Source organism: Cryptomeria japonica, unplaced genomic scaffold, assembly GCF_030272615.1.
Source record: "Cryptomeria japonica unplaced genomic scaffold, Sugi_1.0 HiC_scaffold_66, whole genome shotgun sequence".
Lineage (NCBI taxonomy): Eukaryota > Viridiplantae > Streptophyta > Pinopsida > Cupressales > Cupressaceae > Cryptomeria > Cryptomeria japonica.
In genome coordinates, this window is record NW_026728888.1 from 261,220 (window position 1) to 279,231 (window position 18,012).

General features: G+C 34.0%; 1 protein-coding gene across 1 annotated transcript; it reads left to right on the top strand.

The window, feature by feature from the left end:
• Positions 1–15,130: 15,130 nt before the first annotated feature.
• LOC131045881 (pathogenesis-related thaumatin-like protein 3.8) lies at positions 15,131–16,206 on the top strand. The gene is made up of 2 exons (XM_057979546.2): positions 15,131–15,272; positions 15,372–16,206. Exons 1-2 carry the CDS (start codon positions 15,206–15,208, stop codon positions 15,980–15,982), a joined length of 678 nt encoding a protein of 225 aa, XP_057835529.1. The 5' UTR covers positions 15,131–15,205; the 3' UTR covers positions 15,983–16,206.
• The last annotated feature ends 1,806 nt before the right edge of the window (positions 16,207–18,012 follow it).

Below are 18,012 nucleotides of genomic sequence, written 5' to 3' on the forward strand. Positions count from 1 at the left end.
ATGGTTTTTGAAACACACGCAACTTTAGGTATTGAAAGTCACAGATCGCTGCTTTGAATACAAATAAGTAGATTTTGACAATGCAGAAATTGTCAAGCCAGAGATAACATAAGTCTGATTGTTCATGACCATTCGAATTTCAAAAGACTGGGGCTCTCATTATCATATGATAGGCGGCTTTGAACTCTGGTCTTTCCTTCCATCGTAACACGCGGAGCTCTCTTCTCTGTATAAGTAACTAAACTCCTACTTGAATACTCAATGTATCCATCTAGAAAGATACTAGAAAACATCAGCTTTGAGACATCTATATCAATGCATTTTTGTTAATGTTTGGGGTAATATTCTGTTTCATTATCAGAATGTAGAAAGTCGGGATTAATTTCAAACGTGGACGGTTCTTCACATCTTGATAATGGATCACATGACATGATTGAGATTGATAAAATAATATATTATATACTAATTGTAAATAATGAAAAATCGTGATCAATAGAAAAAATACAGAGTAAAATATATAAGCTTCCAAAGAAATGTTTAAATGCTGACAAGGGTTGTCGTAACACACACGGCTTCTCAAGCCGGTTTCATGTTTTCTTGCTTCATTCGATCCAGACGGTATAATGGCAACAGTTTCAGATCTTGCGCTTCTTGTAGCTAGACTGGCTACAACATAAGAGAGCTATTTAAGACATTTTTTAAAGACAATATTATTATATTGTCTTAAATACTTGAATTATTATTTAATTATCTTAAATTAAAAAACAAAATGATTTTAATTTGTCTTAAATTAAAAGTTAAGACAAAAGATACATGAATTTTCAAAAGAGGAATGGTGGGAAGTGAAAACATAAAATCAATCATCCCTAACCTACTTTTTTTACCACAAACTCTTAAAAACCGAGTCAAGCCCCTTACAAAATTTGTGATGGTTGCAATGGATCGGCCTGCAACATTTGGCTTCCAACGAACTCGATTAGAAGAGGTAGTTTTGTGGGAAAATATAAATTTGTAAAGGAAAAGATTGGTTTTTATTAGGATGATAGCTTGTGTATCAAATCTCTACATTTCTACTTTTCTTGAGCGGGATCTCACCGTGCCACTGGTTGTCTATTCGACAACCACTCCGTTGTGGCCCTCGTCTTTTACTTCTCAACCATTCTTTCACAAAATGAAGGAATAGGCAAGGAGCGACCCTTCCATGTCATGTGCCACCACCCATCAAAAAATGTGAGGGATCCCAGTGTCAATAAAATCTTGGGCATAGTTTAGAAATTTATTTATTTATATTATTTTCAGCCCCAAAAGGTTAGAAAGTGCATATCTCAAAGGGGTGCATATATGATAGAAATGGAATTGATTGGGAAATGTTTCTCGAGGTTCCATATCGGTGACTAGTCTTAACTGTAGGCCAATACTTGCTCATACCCCCCATGGTTAATTATATGGCATTCGACCCAGTTTGGGATTTCAAACACTGGGGCGCCCCCTTCATTCACTCCATTAGTTTAGGATCCCTCCATTGGGGGTTTAAAGATTTTTTTTGTTCATTGGCCATGAGCTGGAGTCAGATAAAATTGGTTTTTGAGCCCATATATATTTCTTTATGAAAGCAATATATGGCAATGAAATCTTGAGAAATCCTTATTCTCATCTTAGGCACTCTGGTTTCGTATTTTTACAATATATGCAATACGATATTCTAGAAGTAGTGAGAGATAAGTTTTCATCTATAAGAGGTGGGTCCTTTTTGGCACTGATGTATTATAAAGTGCCAAAAGGTTACTACAGTCCTCACGTTTCCTTATCCCATGGCACCAATCAAAAGATATTGATTTTTTAATTTAGGGTTGAACTGTAATGTTTAGGATCAATACTAAAAATTACTTTATCTGCATTTGACTAGTTGAGAATGAAAATCTTAAGATTAATCAAGTTATTTAAATGATGTCAATAAATTATATTTCACCTATTTTGTGTTTCCAGCTTTGGCTAGTTTGTCTCACAATACTCTTTACCCTTGCATGCAGTAGTAGATAATTACACCTCAATACAATTTCTTCATTTGGAAGTACAATACTACTTAACTTTGTGCAGTCTATAGTAATTAAAGAGGGAAGAGGTGCCATAGCTGAAGAACCCTACTTTTAGGGTGTGTGGTGCCTATATGGTAAAGTTTCACCCACAAAATTTCGGTCTACAATGAAGAGAGGTTCCAAGTATTCACTGCATTTACAACCCTGCCTTTTCCTCTCTGTTGTGCTTCATATTTAGATTGAATGTACAATGCTTTATTTAATATGAAGATTGTTTTCCTTCTCATTAATGTGAGTGAGGCCTTTTGTAGTCAACCATGTATCATTGAGTTGTATCCCTTAGTTGCTGTGATTTTTTCTTCATGTGGATTCTTTGTTTAGTTTCATATGATTGTACTATCTAATTAGTTTTGATTGTATCATTTAGCCATGTATTCATGAGATTCCTTATTATCTGCAACATTGGAGTTGGATAGTCCTAAACATATCTACCACTGATGTTAACAATGAACATCTAATTCATTTCTCCATGAAAACTTGATAACTGTAGCAAATTAATGTCTCTTATTTCATTCATGTTCTATAATTCATAAAGTTGTCTTTTATTCTGATTTTTCCTCTGTCAAGATCATTTGGTGCTCTACCCTTTGGTGGCAAGAAAGGAGCCTTTGTGTGCTAACACTGTCTTGGCATCTCTTTGGGCTCATTATCTTTGAAAGCTCCTTTATGACCAAAACATATCATTCCATGTGGAACACTAACCTTAAACAAGTATAAACAAAATATTCTATGAAGGAACATAATATCCTTAGGGAGCCTGAAAGGACTGAAATATATTTCACTCAACCTTTGTACATGACCTCCTTATCCTTTCATCACTCTTGTTATTTCTTCATGGGTATTCACTCATGATAGTCCTTGACATACTATATACAATTGCTTCTCTATGATGGATGCCTCTTGTTTTCACCGTGATGGCTCTTGAATATCTCGAGTTTGATCTCTTCATTAGTACTAGGTCTGTTGTTTGGTTACTATAACTATTTACTATAACAACGTCTGGGATCAGAAATCAAGTCTGAATTTAGTAAAACAATGTCTATGTTTACTATAACAACGTCTAGGATCAGAAATCAAGTCTGAATTTAGTAAAACTGCGTCTGTGTTCACTACTGGGAAATTACACAAAAATTGTCAAGAACAAAAAGGCTTAACTTTTCAGATTCAAAGAGCTTCTAGAGCTGCTTCCAATAGGGCACAGTCAACACATGCAATCACCATTAAGGCATATGATGATGAAGAGCACTCATCCAAGGGCACAGTCAACTTACCTCTTAGAGCTGGGCCAATTACAAAGGATGTGGTATGTCAAGTCCTTGATCTAGAGCTCACATACAACATAATTTTGGGACATCCATGGATACATGAAATGAGAGTATTACCATCAACATATCATCAATGTATCAAATTTCCTTACAATGGAGTTGATGTAAAAATAAAAGGTGATCCAAATCGGTTCATATGTTGGAATAACCTATGACCAGGATCAGAGATAATAATTCCAATTAATAGAGAAGAAACTCCATCATCAACATATGTGAATCCAGAATCCTTGAAAGCTTTTGCATCAAAGCAAGTAGAGCTCAAATAAAAATTCAAGGTTAAAGACATGGGATGTGGTGAGTATCTCTTTCATGTTGATTAACTCCCACTATCTCCTAAGGCATTTAGTTGATAGGAGTATCCTACACATAATTTAAAATATCAAGGAATTGGGTATGAACCACCCAGTATTGTGGCTACTAAGGTCTGAATGCAAATCTCCTCTAGTGGCGCGAGTAACTCTTGATATCAATAGTCCTAAGAGTGGTGCCAACAAAGAATCTATTGAATATATCGCCATCCCTCTGGAGAACTCATACAACCTTACCATGTTATCCACTCATTCCATTTCCACTCCACTTATAGACTTGGATCAATAAGAATTACAAAATCCCTTACTTGTTGGGGATCAAAAGTCAAGCTTTGAAAAGAAAAATCTTAAAGTAAAAAATAAAGAGAATCCCTTCATTCCAAATCAAAATCAAAGTCAAGGATAAAAATCCTATGAAGAAAAAAGAACAAGAGTTGATCTCCCCTAATATGGGCCAACGTAGTTCACACATTAGTAATCCTACCTTAGTTCCTTCATCAAGGAACACAATTAATGGAGAAACACATCATTTAGTCAAGGAACGTCGAAGCTACAATCATAAGGTAAATTCTGGCACATTTGAGGTGGGTGACTTAGTTCTCAAAGAAAATCATAAGAATCAACAAGATAGAGAGAAAAAGGGAAAGTTCGAACCAAATTGGATTGGTCCTTACGTCATCACAACATTCTATGGATCAAGTGCATATCAACTCTCAACACAAGATGGAGAACCTTTGGAGGACCCTATGAATAGAATGCACCTTCACAGGTTTTACACATAGTTTTTCAGAATATCCCATTGTCAAAAATACAAAAAAATACAAAAAAATATTAAAAAATATTTTAAAAATACCAAAAAATAATAAAAATAAAAAAGATCGTTACTTGGTGAAAACTTGTCAAATAGGCACTGTGTGACACAAAAAAAATAAAAAATAAAAAAAGGTAAAGAGAAATAAATTCTTCCAACGATGAAAACCACTTTGATGATGCCCTGGGCAAATACCATTGTGAAAACCGGGTTACCGGTGCCATGCTTAGAGACATTGGTCCTCCCTCCTTCAGAATTCAATCTGATCCTTTCACCTTGCTCACACTCACATCCTACTACTCCCATCATGGTTGGTTATTGATCTACCTAAGATTGGTTCCCTTTCATACAACTTCCCCTTCCTTTCCATTCCTCTTCTTCCACAATAAATCAAGTCCTATTTGTAACTAGGGAAAATCCTAAGTCTAGTGATGGGTGTGGAACCTTAAGCATCACATGTTTTGAGGAGCATCATCTTTTTATCTTCCTTTTTTTGTTCACGCACAGTTCACAATAAAAGAGCATTTGCATCGCCAATCCACAATAAAATTCCATTATTCTCTGCAATAAAGTATAAATTTCATAGATTAAGTCAATTTTAGATGAGAAGCAATCAACACTAATAACTTGAGGATTCCAGTTTATGTTGGTGTCAAGTCTTGGTTTTATTTTGATTATATCTTGTATGGTGACATGTCTTTTAGCTTTTCAAGGATGCCTCTAACTAGAGATTCTATCTCTAGGATGTCTTTGACTAGAAAGGTGAAGATGGGGTATGTTCACCTATTTTGTTGTCTGTGGATTGTCTCTTAGTAATGCTATGTGTTGTCCAAGGATATGAGGGCATTGTGAGTCTAGTGTGAATTGGAGCATTTCTTGTTTGTGATTGTTTGATCTCCATGCAAATGGGTACAATGAATTTCTAGGTCGAGCACATATCTGGATTGTCAAAACCTATTTGCCATAATTAAGCTCAATGATGATAATAGCACAAGAAGTTCTTTTCACTTCCATATCTTCTACCTTTCATCCCCTTTTTCCACTATCCCTTCTTGAGTCTGTGTAGCCTGCTATCATATGACCAAGTATAATGACACACCAAAAAGATCTTCTTATCATATAGTTTTATTCTGCATCATTACATGTTAGCACATAATACACATGCATTTAGAAATCATGATAGCATCACATCCTACATACACTATTGAATTGGGGTACTAAGGTGTTCTTGTGGTTTTATGTAATAGTGTTTTTTACAATATGTATGTACTAAGTATTTATGTTTTATTCATTTGAAATATATTTTTTAAATTAAAGCATGTATTTTAAGAGGATGCACATATCACTTGTAGCACAATTAGGTGACTCCCACAAGTACTATGGTACTTGGCATGGACTATAAAAAGAATCTTTCTTTCATTCTTCTTTATTTCTAGCTAAGATATTAGATGCTTCTTCTCCTATTATTATCATTAATATAATTATACGATTATTCATAATTTTTCTAAAAATATAAATTAATAAAAATATTGATGGAACTATCTTGTTGAAAGAAAGTAAAATCATTTCTTTAACAAGAATACACATTCCTAATTGTACACGATCTATATGTTTTGTCACATAAAATTCAATAGTGAAAATTGTGTCTTCTATTGGGTAAGCTTCTTACTAGAAAATTCTCACACTAGATATCATATAATTTTATTAAAAAAGTTATTCATTTATTTCTCAACCCTTCACTTTGTATAAAAGATGGAATAATCACTTAACCTTGTACAAGATAATCTACTATAGAGGAACAAATAGTTATTGTAAAAGATGGTGTACATACACTCCAATATTTTCACAATCAATCTATAACTTTACTATATGTTTACATAAGATTTCATCATTTATATATGACTGACAAATGTGGATTACTAGTTTAACATTGTTGAACACACTGTAAGACTAAGAGGGGTGGTAAAGCAATCTAGATCAATTATTTTCAGATCTATACAACAATTAATCTGATACTGCAATTGCAAAACATAAAACCATAAAGCACATTTAGCACATGAACATTAGATACATGGAAAACTCTATAAGCGAAACAACATATTGAGAATCACACTCAAAATATAATAAAACTAATTAAAAGGATTTAGGCTCATTACCCAGGAACAATATGCACCTAAAGGACTTGAAATGCTAACGCACGCAAACTTAGGGAAAAATGCAAAGAGAATTAGAAAATGCAAATTCATAGCTCTGAGAACCTCATTCTTTGCGAGTGCCATATCCAGAACTAAATTGAAAGGCCATCCATAAATTTCTAGGAACCATGTTGTTGAAGAGTAGATTCAATTCCAGCGCTAGGTGCGGGGTGTTGGAGTGAAAGATTGAGTTTGTCAAGTTTCAACGATAAATTGATATGCATATTATTCTTTCAGATAGGAGAGATAGGGAAACTCAAGCTAGTCTTCATTAGGATTGATTCTTCTGAAAACTCCATAAAATTGATAGCAGCAACATCTGCAACATCGCGTTATAGATTGGTGTGAAGCGGGCCAGTGGTCTGTACACAATGCAATCAGACCTTCGTGGAAGGAACAGTAAATTTCCTTGAAAAAAGACTAACCCAAAATTAATTTGGCTTCTGATAGGAGGAAAAACTAATGGGCATTCCCACCATATATATATAGTCTATGGGCTAATAAAAATTTCATCAATATTTAAATGGGTAATGTGAAAAAAAGGAATTCATATGCAATATCTTATTAAAATTTTGAAGTTCAAATATTTTAATTCTAATTAAACAGGTAATGTTATTCTCTTAAGATTACATAGTTCTAATCAAAAATCATTCTACATTATTCACAACAATAATATGCATACATACATACATACATATTTGAAAAGAAGATATTTGTATTTGAAAAAAATACAAACGTTTTAATTTCTAATAAAACAAGTACATAGTTTATGAGTATATTGACATAAAAATAAGGGGATGGCTTTATGTTTCCTAACAAGTCATTTGAAACAAACTTAACAAAAACAAATTTACACAACTATAGACATCACTTAAACCATAATGCTAAAATTAGACTACACATCCATAAATACATAAAATTTAGTATTAAACGATGCATAATACAATATGTATGCAACTATGTGAGTGTGTGTTCATCTAGTTTCCATCATGCTAATTATTGCAAGGTGGGTAGGAAACTTCTACCACACCCAAGTTCTTTTCTTGGACATGTTCTTGCATCATTCCCACTAAGATTAAATGATCAATAGGTTAGTCCACAAAACTATAGTTGAAGAATATTTCATCATAATTTCCATTTTAATGCCATGCATTTAAAAATAACATCTAATGTAAAAATCATTTATCCATAATAAATGTGGGATTTTGCCAAGATCAAAAGCTCAATGAAAAGTACAAAATAGAGAGAGGAAATATTGATAGGATTAAGCTATATTCTATCAAGATGAAAATACTGATCAACTGGATCATCAAGTTACATATAATATAGATGGGCCTTATTATAAAGGCAAGGCTAGGAGACAAGAGAGCACACAATGATGTCATGTGTCTCAGTGAGATGCAAGGGTACGTAGGGGTAGGTAGGAGAAATAGTAAAATATTCCACATGAGGTGGATCACCCACTAAAGGTGGAATTATCACTCCACAATAAGTGGATATGATAAGTAGAAACAAGATCACACCATAAAAGGTGGAAATTCTCCTACATACACACTCTCAATGTAGAAAATCTCCCTAGGTGTCTCATATGCAAACTACTATGATATGCATGTACCTAAGTAAACTTAAGTAAAGTGTAATTATATCCAAGATGTATGTATGATTGCCCATCAAAATTCTACAGCGTGTGGAAAGGCTCATATGAAGAGGCCATAGACTGCAAAGATGCCATATGATGAGAATCCCCTAAATCTAGAAGTCATATCCTTGAATCATGACTTGTAATAACACAAAGAGTTTTTCCCTTTCCTTTATCTGTCCCAAAGGAGTGATTCTTTCCTTTATCCTTTTCCTTGGAAGAAGAAGCCAAAGTAGACATTCTAGAAGGTAAATTGATTTTGTTCTCCTCAAGAATATGTTTCAATTCATCAATATCATTCTTGTAACAATGTTGTTCATCATGTCCTAACTTCTTGCAATATGCACAAAAAATATTGTCCTTAGATTTCCTCTTAGGTGAGGATGTAGAATCACCTTGTTGTGGAGAGGAAGATTGTGCTCCATCTTGTTGTACTTTAGACTTAGGTTGCTTTGATTCTTGCCTTTTCCTTGATTTCTTTGATTCCCTCTATTAGCCACCAATGCTTGCGACTTTGAAAATTTGAGAATCCCCATCTTGGTCAACTTAGAATGGTCAAGTATTAATATCTTTGTGAATGCATCAAAGGGAGAAGTGTATGAGGAACTTTGAGCTAACCTCTATGTGTGAAAGCTAGATACAAAGGCTGCATACTCTGATGAAAAAAAAGTCCAACAAGTTATAAATCAATTGAGAATCCTTCTTGTCAATACCACAATCCTTTAGATTTTCTCTTAGATCATTTTCTTTTGTGACATAATCTTGGATTGTATCAAAATCCTTAGGAAAAAAACTACAAACTAATGGGATATTATGAAAGTAGATGAAAAATTATGCACTTTAAAAAATATGGCACCTAAAAAGAAGGTCGTATGACCCCAAACGAAGCCTCTGAAGTTACAAAATTGGGGATTACACAGGTACAGTCATCAAAATTTGAAAATTCTGAAAAATATATCCATTAAAATAAGAAACTTCCTCTACCACTGTGAAGAGCACAAAATTCTAGCCCATTTCAAAATAAAATGCACCAAAAAAGGAGCCAAAATGAGAAAGTTATAGCCATTTGAAGTTGAACTGCAAATGCAAGGGGTAGAATTTTTTTCCAAAATGTTGATGTAATGCTGACATCAAAATTTCAATGTGTTAAATTTGACAGCCGTCTTCCTGTCAAAATGGTCTCCGCACCCCTTGTCCAGGTTGCACAGATGATGACATCGGCAATACGAAAGATGATGCATGGCTTACTGACTGAGCTGTATGGAATTCGACGTGGCGTGCCTAGTTGAATAGGCAAAATTTTTTCCTTCACCAAATATGGCTGAGTTTATACTGAAAATTTATGCAAATGGTCTCTCGAACTCAACCATGATGTCCAAATTGTTGTAGGACGCCCCCAAAAATGTAGATTCCCAAATCCAAAAATTGAAGCCTCCAAAATATCTCAAAAAGACTAATCAGTGAAGCCCTCTAGGCTCTGATAACATGTGAGATTTTTTGAAGATCAAGAGATCAATGAAAAGTACAAAATATTGATAGGAATAAAATCTATCAAGATGAAAATACTGAACAACTAGATCATCAAGTTACATACAATATAGATGAGCCTTCTTACAGAGGCAAGGCTAGGAGACAAGAGAGCACACAATGATGTCATGTGGCTCAATGAGATGCAAGGGTAGGTAGGATAAATAGTAAAATATTTTACATGAGGTGGATCACCCACTGAAGGTGGAATTATCACTCCACAATAAGTGGATATGATAATTAAAAACAAGATCACACCATAAAAGGTGGAAATTCTCCTATGTACACACTCCCAATGTAGCACATCTCCCTACGTGTCTCATATAAAAACTACTATGATATGCATGTACCTAAGTAAACTTAAGTAAAGTGTAATTATATCCAAATGAATAAATAATTACACCAACAATAAAAAAAACATAAGACATTTATCCATAGTCTCAACCACTTTATTGTATTAATAATGCACTGAGCAAAAAGAATAAGATGTGACATCCTTCCCCACTAGAAAGATACATCATCCAAAACTTATTATAAAAATACTAAAACAATAAATATAGTAGACCAATGCAAATGTCAAAGTATCACACTAAGCAAAACAAAGTACCATAATTTAAGTTCTCAAATGAGGATAAGAACAATATATATTCTCTATATTCTCCCATGTGTCACTATCCACAAATACTTTATCCCATTAGACCTTATATTGAATAATAATCTATTACACAACTTAACATCATTCCAATCTAGAATTTGAATGGGCTCTGCCAGCACCACTCTTGGATACCAAATCTATAAAGCATGCCAATCAAGTATATGAGTAGCATCAAGATGATGTTTCTTAAGCATAGATGCATGAAATATATTATGGATATGATTAAAGATCATTATATTAGATAAAGTCTATATGTAGCTACAGTCATTACTTCTGACACATCAAATAGACCTACAAATCTAGGTGCTAGTTTGGCTAATTTTTCCAATGATATAGAAATCTTATGAGGTTTAACCCTCAAAAAGACTTTGTTTTGAAAGTCCTATTCTTACGTGCATAGCTCTTCTATTTTTTTTCTACCTTCTTTAACCACCCCTTGGTCAATCTCATTTCATCATGCATCTCCTAAGAATATTTGAACCAATTCCAATCTTGTATTCAACTAGATATCCAAAATGATATGTGTACAATACTTTCATCCATAAAGAGCTTTAAATGGTGTCATACCAAAGATGCATGATAGGAGTTATTATATGCAAAATCTTCCAATGGAAGATACTCCTCCAACCTAGACTATTAATCCATGAAATACATCCTAAGCAGGTCTTCGACTACTTGCTTCACTATCTTTGTTTGTCAAACTAAAATTCAATATTGTCCCAAATATTTCATTCAATATTTTCCAAAATCTAGAAATTATATGAGTATCTCATTTTGATATGATCATCTCAAGTACTCAATTCAAATGCAATATCTCTCAGAAAAACTTCTTAGCTGAAGTAAACAATCCATACTTAAAAATCCTTTGGGTGAAGTACGCTACCTTGGTCAACTTATCAACAATTACCAAAATGACATCATGTTTATTCTTTGATATAGGCAACCCTTAAATAAAATCCATGCTAATAACTTGTCATTTATATTCAAGTATGTCATGTGACTATACAAACCTACTAGGTGTACATGCTTAGTCTTGGCTTGTTTGTAGTCCAATCATCAAGCTACAAATTCAATCTCATCCTTCTCAATTCTTGGCTAAAAATATACAGATCTCAATTTTCCTACCATCTTGGCTAGTCCTAGGCACCTTGAATAAGGTGTGTTGTGGATCTCCTCTAACATCAACCTCCTCGAATCCCTAAGTTTAGAATGTACATTCTCCCTTGGTAGCTTAATAATCTATCTAACTAAAAAAAATATCTATTAAATCGATGGTCCAAGGGGTTTTTCTCTACATCTTTCTCCATCATGGAATAATCTCTTTGAAGATTATGAACCACTTTCTTGAATTAGACCTTTTAGTAATAATGGCTGCTAGATGCATTCTTCTACTAAGAGAATCTATTTCTCTATGTTTCATCTCCTTGTAGCAATCATGTTTGCACTCCAATCATCAAGCTACAAATTCAATCTCATCCCTCTCGAGTCTTGGCTAAAAATATAAAGATCTCAATTTTCCTACCATGGTGTGTTGTGGATCTCCTCTAACATCAACTTCCTCAAATTCCTAAGTTTAGAATGTACATTCTCCCTTGGTATCTTAATAATAAAATCTAACTAAAACAAATATCTATTAAATCGATGATCCAAGGGGTTTTTCTCTACATCTTTCTCCATTGTGGAATAATCTCTTTGAAGACTACAAACCACTTTCTCAAATTATAGCTTGTAGTAATCATGGCTGCTAGATGCCTTCTTCTACTAAGAGCATCTATTTCTCTATGTTTCATCTCCTTAATGTATTCAATCCTAAATTTATATTCAGTAAGAAACTATATCTATCTATTTTTGTGAGCATTGAGATTGGGTTGAGTAAATATATATTTAAGGCCTAGGTCGTCCATCTTCAATTCAAAAGGCTTACCCAAAATATAGTGCCTCCACATCTAAAGCACATGAATTATGGCTACTAACTCTAGGTCATGGGATGCATAGTTCACCTTATATTATTTCAACTTCCTAGAATAATAGGCAACAACTTGCCCATTCTGCATTAGCACTCCTCCTACACCTTATCCTTATGCATTTTGTTATCACCATGAATTACCCATTTGGATTATGTACAATCAATATAGGATTTGAAATGAGCTTCTTCAAAAATTGGAAAGCTTGGTCACACTTCTCATTCCACTCAAACCTTTTCCCTTTCTATGGAGTGAAGTGATTGGTGCTACAATTTTAGAAAATCCTTATACAAACTTCTTGTAGTATCTTGCAAGTCCCATGAAGCTCTAGATTTTAGTTACATTATATGGTGTAGGCAACCCCACGATTGCTTTTATTTTCTCTAGATCAACTACAATCTCTCCCATTGAAATCATAAGGTGTAGATAATTCACCTTGTCCTTGTAGAAAGTACACTTGAATAGCTTACCAAAGATCTTATTCTCCCTTAGGAATTGTAAAACTATCCTCAATCTCTTGATGCAATGTTCAATAGATTCATGAAAGTTGTAGCATTATTTGACTCGAATGACACTAATGTGAAATCGTAGTAGCCATAATAAGTCCTAAAAGCTATCTTTTAAATATCCTCTTCCTTAATCCTCAATTTGTGGTAGCCATATCTAAGGGACCTATCTTAGATAATATTATAGATCCTCTCATCTGATCAAAGAGATCATTAATCCTTCATAGGGGATACCCATTCTTGACTTTTACTTTGTTCAACATCCCATAGTCAATACACAAGCACAAGGTCCCATTATTTTTCTTCACAAAAATGAGCAGTCCACTGCATGGAGATAGACTAGGTCTAATAATCCCTTGGTTCAAAAACTCCTGCAACTATGACTTCAATTCATACACCATAATGCATTTCACCCAATAAACCTCTCTTGTATGATGAGGGTGGATTTTATAAAAAATGATAATGTGGTTGCTTAAACCATTAGCACGACATTGTAGTGACGGCAATTGATTACTAGTAATGGTTCCCTAAAGAATCTATTTATAAAGATGTAGGATTGTTGATCAGTAATGGAGATCTAATAAGATATCAAAAATCAAGATCGAGTTGTTAAAGTGATTATGAGGTAAATGGTGGAGGATAATTAGTATTTTTAAATGATTTTGAGGGATGGTTATAAAATGGTTACGAAATGAGTGGAGAGGAATAAAATAATTTTTTAATTCTTTTATATTTATTTTTGGTGCTTATGTGGGGACTTTTAGTCAATTTTATTTGTTGGATTTTTTGTGGATGGGACATTAAATAGGAATTGGGACTCCAAAATTTGTGTTAAGACATAGGGAAATGGATTAGAACTTAAGGAAAATTAGGAATAATTTGTATAATAGGATGAAGACATAACAATGAATTACTTACATTTAGGAAATAATCAATATTAAATTAATTGATAGCTATCTATTGTGATATTTATTGTGTAATATCTTTGAAAAACATCAATAATGCATGGAAATATCTTCAAGGTTGTTTCGCTCTTATTAGATCAACAGTTTATTTTTAAAGTGACACACCCATAAAATTCTTGAAAACTAGTAATATCATGTAAATGTATTATCAAATGACTCAAGCACAAATATTTATGTCCATAGTAACAATACACTATATAAAATGACTATAGAAAATAGAAATGTACAAAATATTATTACTAATTATCCCTCATCCTCCATACATTTCATTAGAAAAACATATGTCAATATAATTAACTAAATTTAACATGCATTGTCAAGCCTTTAGAAATTCGCGTAACTTTAGGATATTGAAAATCAGAGATCAGTGCTTTGAATACAAATAAATAGATTTTGATGATGCACAAAATGTCAAGCCTGAGATAACAGAAATCTAATTGTTGATGACCATTCGAATTTTAAAAGACTCGGGCTCTCATAGGATAGTCCGGTCGTGGCTTCTTTGCTTCTACCATAGCACGTGGAGTTCTCTTCTCCGTATAAACAACTAAACTCCTCCTTCAATACTCAATGTATCCATCTATCCGAAACATACTGGAAAAAATCAGCTTTGAGCGGTCTATATTATTAAAATTAATTGTGAAATATTTTTTTTTATCAATGTTTGGAATAATATTCTGTCTCATTATCAGAATATACTGTACTGAGTCAGAATTCTTATCCATGATCTATTGTCGGAATGTAGAAAGTCAAGATTTATACTATATGTTCCAAAACGTTGATGACTCTTCGCATCTTGATTGAAAATATTTACACAGTAAAATCTAAAATCTTTCAAAGAAAAGTTTGAATGTGACCAGGGTTGCCGTAACATACATCGCTTCTCAACCTAGGATTAGGCTTCCTTGGTAACAGTTCATATTCATTCAATCCAGGCTGTATAATGCCAACAGTTTCAGATCTTGCGCTTCTTGTAGATGTTCTGGTCGCATCTTCATATAAAACCTAGACAAATTAAAAAAAGACAAATTGGGAAAAGAAAAACTATAAAAGGACAAGAGGGCTTTCGTGTGATATACGGCTCTTAAAGTCGGGTCTTTGCTTCTTTGCTTCCTTCTTACCTTCGTAGGAGGTGGAGCTCTCTATATAAGTGACATACCCCTCCTTGTATCTTCATTCAGTCTTTGCTGTATGCGATATAGATACTACTTATAATGGCAAAAGTATCAGATCTTGCGCTTCTTCTTGTGGCTGGAATGGCCATATCTCTTTACATTCAAGGTAAGCTGTCATAGTAACATAATGCGTGTTGTATGAGGTTGAATAGTATAAACATTTCCAAGGCTAACAATAATAGTATGTGTGTATTATTTGTCACAGAGGCGAGAGCAGTTAAGTTTGATATAAAGAACCAGTGCGGGTACACAGTGTGGGCGGCGGGATTACCCGGAGGAGGGCAGCAGCTGACCCAGGGTCAGACATGGACGGTTAATTTGGCGGCGGGGACACAGTCGGCAAGATTCTGGGGTCGAACCGGCTGCTCTTTCGATGCGAGCGGCAAAGGAACCTGTCAAACCGGTGACTGCGGCGGCCAACTGAGCTGCACAGTCTCGGGAGCTGTTCCCGCCACGCTGGCCGAGTACACTCAGAGCGACCAGGACTATTACGACGTGTCGCTAGTGGACGGCTTCAATATTCCTCTTTCCATCAACCCTACCAATGCACAGTGCACTGCCCCTGCATGCAAAGCCGACGTGAACGCTGTGTGCCCTGCTGAATTGAAGGTTGCCGGCGGATGCAAGAGTGCCTGCGTTGCCTTTCAAACAGACCAGTATTGCTGCACTGGCAGCTATACCAACAGCTGTCCTGCGACAAACTACTCAATGATATTCAAGCAGCAGTGCCCTCAGGCCTACAGTTATGCCAAGGACGATACGGCCACATTCGCTTGCCCCTCCGGTACAGACTACACTATTGTATTCTGTCCCTAGATATATATAGGATTATGTTTGTGTGTGGACTAATATATTAATAAGTGTTGTCATCTTCGTATTGACACTGTGGTGTAGCCGCGTAGGCCGTTGCAACGCTCACCACTTATTATCAATAAAACATTGCTGTCATTTTACCAGTAATGAGAGAAGCGTAATTCACACGCAATACACTGTTCCGAGAGAATATTAAAAATAAATATATACTTTGATATTTTATTTTCTTTATATTTAAAAATTAGGTGTCATATATTTTCTTAAAGACTTGTTTCATAGCTAAGATATGAGATGCTTCTCCTCCTATTGTCATTAAGACAGGTTACGCCTATTACTATAATCATATGATTATTTATAAAAATTTTAACATATAAATTAATAAAAATATTGGTAAAACTATTTTGTTGAAAGAACGTAAAGTTATTTGTTTAAATGGAATATACATTCTTAATTGTATATCTTTGTATATTTTTTGTCACATAAAATTCAATAATGATAATTGTGTCTTCTATTGGATAGGGTTCTTAACGTTATACAAGATAATCTACTATAGAGGATAAAATAGTTATTGTAAAAAATGGTGTACATGCACTCCAATATTTTCACAATCAATTTGTACCTTATACTAGATGTTTAGATAGGAGTTCCTCAATTGTAAATTATTCAAAAAGGAAGGTTGCTAGTCTAACACATCTATGTGCAAGGAGCATCATTTGTATTTATTTTGGAGTTAAAAAGTGAATAATAATATTTACGCATTTTATGGGTACAAAAGAAACAATTATTTATATGCATTTTATGGCTGCATAATGAAAATATAATGTATGTCCATTTTGTTGGTACAAAATAGATTACTAATGTTAGAATATTACCGATGCAAAATAGAACTATGTTCATGCATTTCTGAGCATATAGTGAAATAGTTGTGAGTATGAATCTTGTTTGCACAAGAAAATGATCATTGTATGAATTTTGAGTGTATAACAAGATTTCCTTGCATGTGTTTGTCCAGGGTTATAAAAGAGATTGAATTGGAGTACTAAGGTGTTGTGGTTTTATGAAATAGTGTGTTTTACAATATGTACATATACTAAGTGTCTATGTTTTTCTTATTGAAATGGTTTTGTTTTTTTTTAAATTAAAGTGTGTATTTTGAGATGGAAGAGCTTTGGGAATCCTTTGATGGATGTCACTAGAAAATTGTGTTTTTTTATGAAAATTTGAAAGTAAAATTTTAAATCATGATTGATACTTGATTTTTTGTTTTGTTAGTCTATGTATCTTATGCAGGTCAAGAAGCTAATGCCCTCATTTATGTGTATTTTTACTATGTGAAACTCTTCTCATTCTTTTTAAGAACCAAAATAGTCAACTCGGTATTCTTTCATGTGTTAGGAAGTTTAGGAGTATTGTAAGTTTAGACAAAATGTAACCATTACTTTTCAAGTTTACATCATTTAATTATGTTTGATGAATGCTTTAATTACTTTTAATACATCAAAACCTACATACACTATGAGAGATATATGTCCTTATCCCTTTGATAAGAGTATTCCAATGCCTCCGTTTCCTGCACACTTTGTGACACCAAAATTTGACAAATATAGAGGGAGAGGAGACCCCAAGGCACATATAAGACAATTCTTCACAGCTTGCATTGAGGTAGCGGCAGAAGAAACATACTTGATGAGGTTGTTCCCACAGAGCTTAGGCGATCAAGCTATGGAATGGTTTTCTCAATTACCTCCTGGTATTAAGTCATGGGGCGACTTGGCAGAGGCATTCATTCAGCATTTCTCTTACAACATTGAAACAGATGTCTCAGTTACTACCTTGTGCAACACCAAGCAAAAAGAGGGAGAATCTTTTGCATCATTCTTACAAAGATGGAGAAATCTAGCCAGCAGATGCTCTTGCGAAATCCCACAGAAACAAATGGTAGAAATATTCACACAAAATGTTAACAAGGCTATTGGATATGATCATAGGAAAGCTTGTTTGTCTACATTCAAAGATGTTATCGAAAAGGGCCT

Excerpts from the sequence above, each read along its gene's own strand:
- LOC131045881 (XM_057979546.2), top strand. The coding sequence starts at position 15,206 with ATGGCAAAAGTATCAGATCTTGCGCTTCTTCTTGTGGCTGGAATGGCC. Across the intron at positions 15,273-15,371 it reads CATATCTCTTTACATTCAAG|AGGCGAGAGCAGTTAAGTTT; the intron begins GTAAGCTGTCAT and ends TATTTGTCACAG.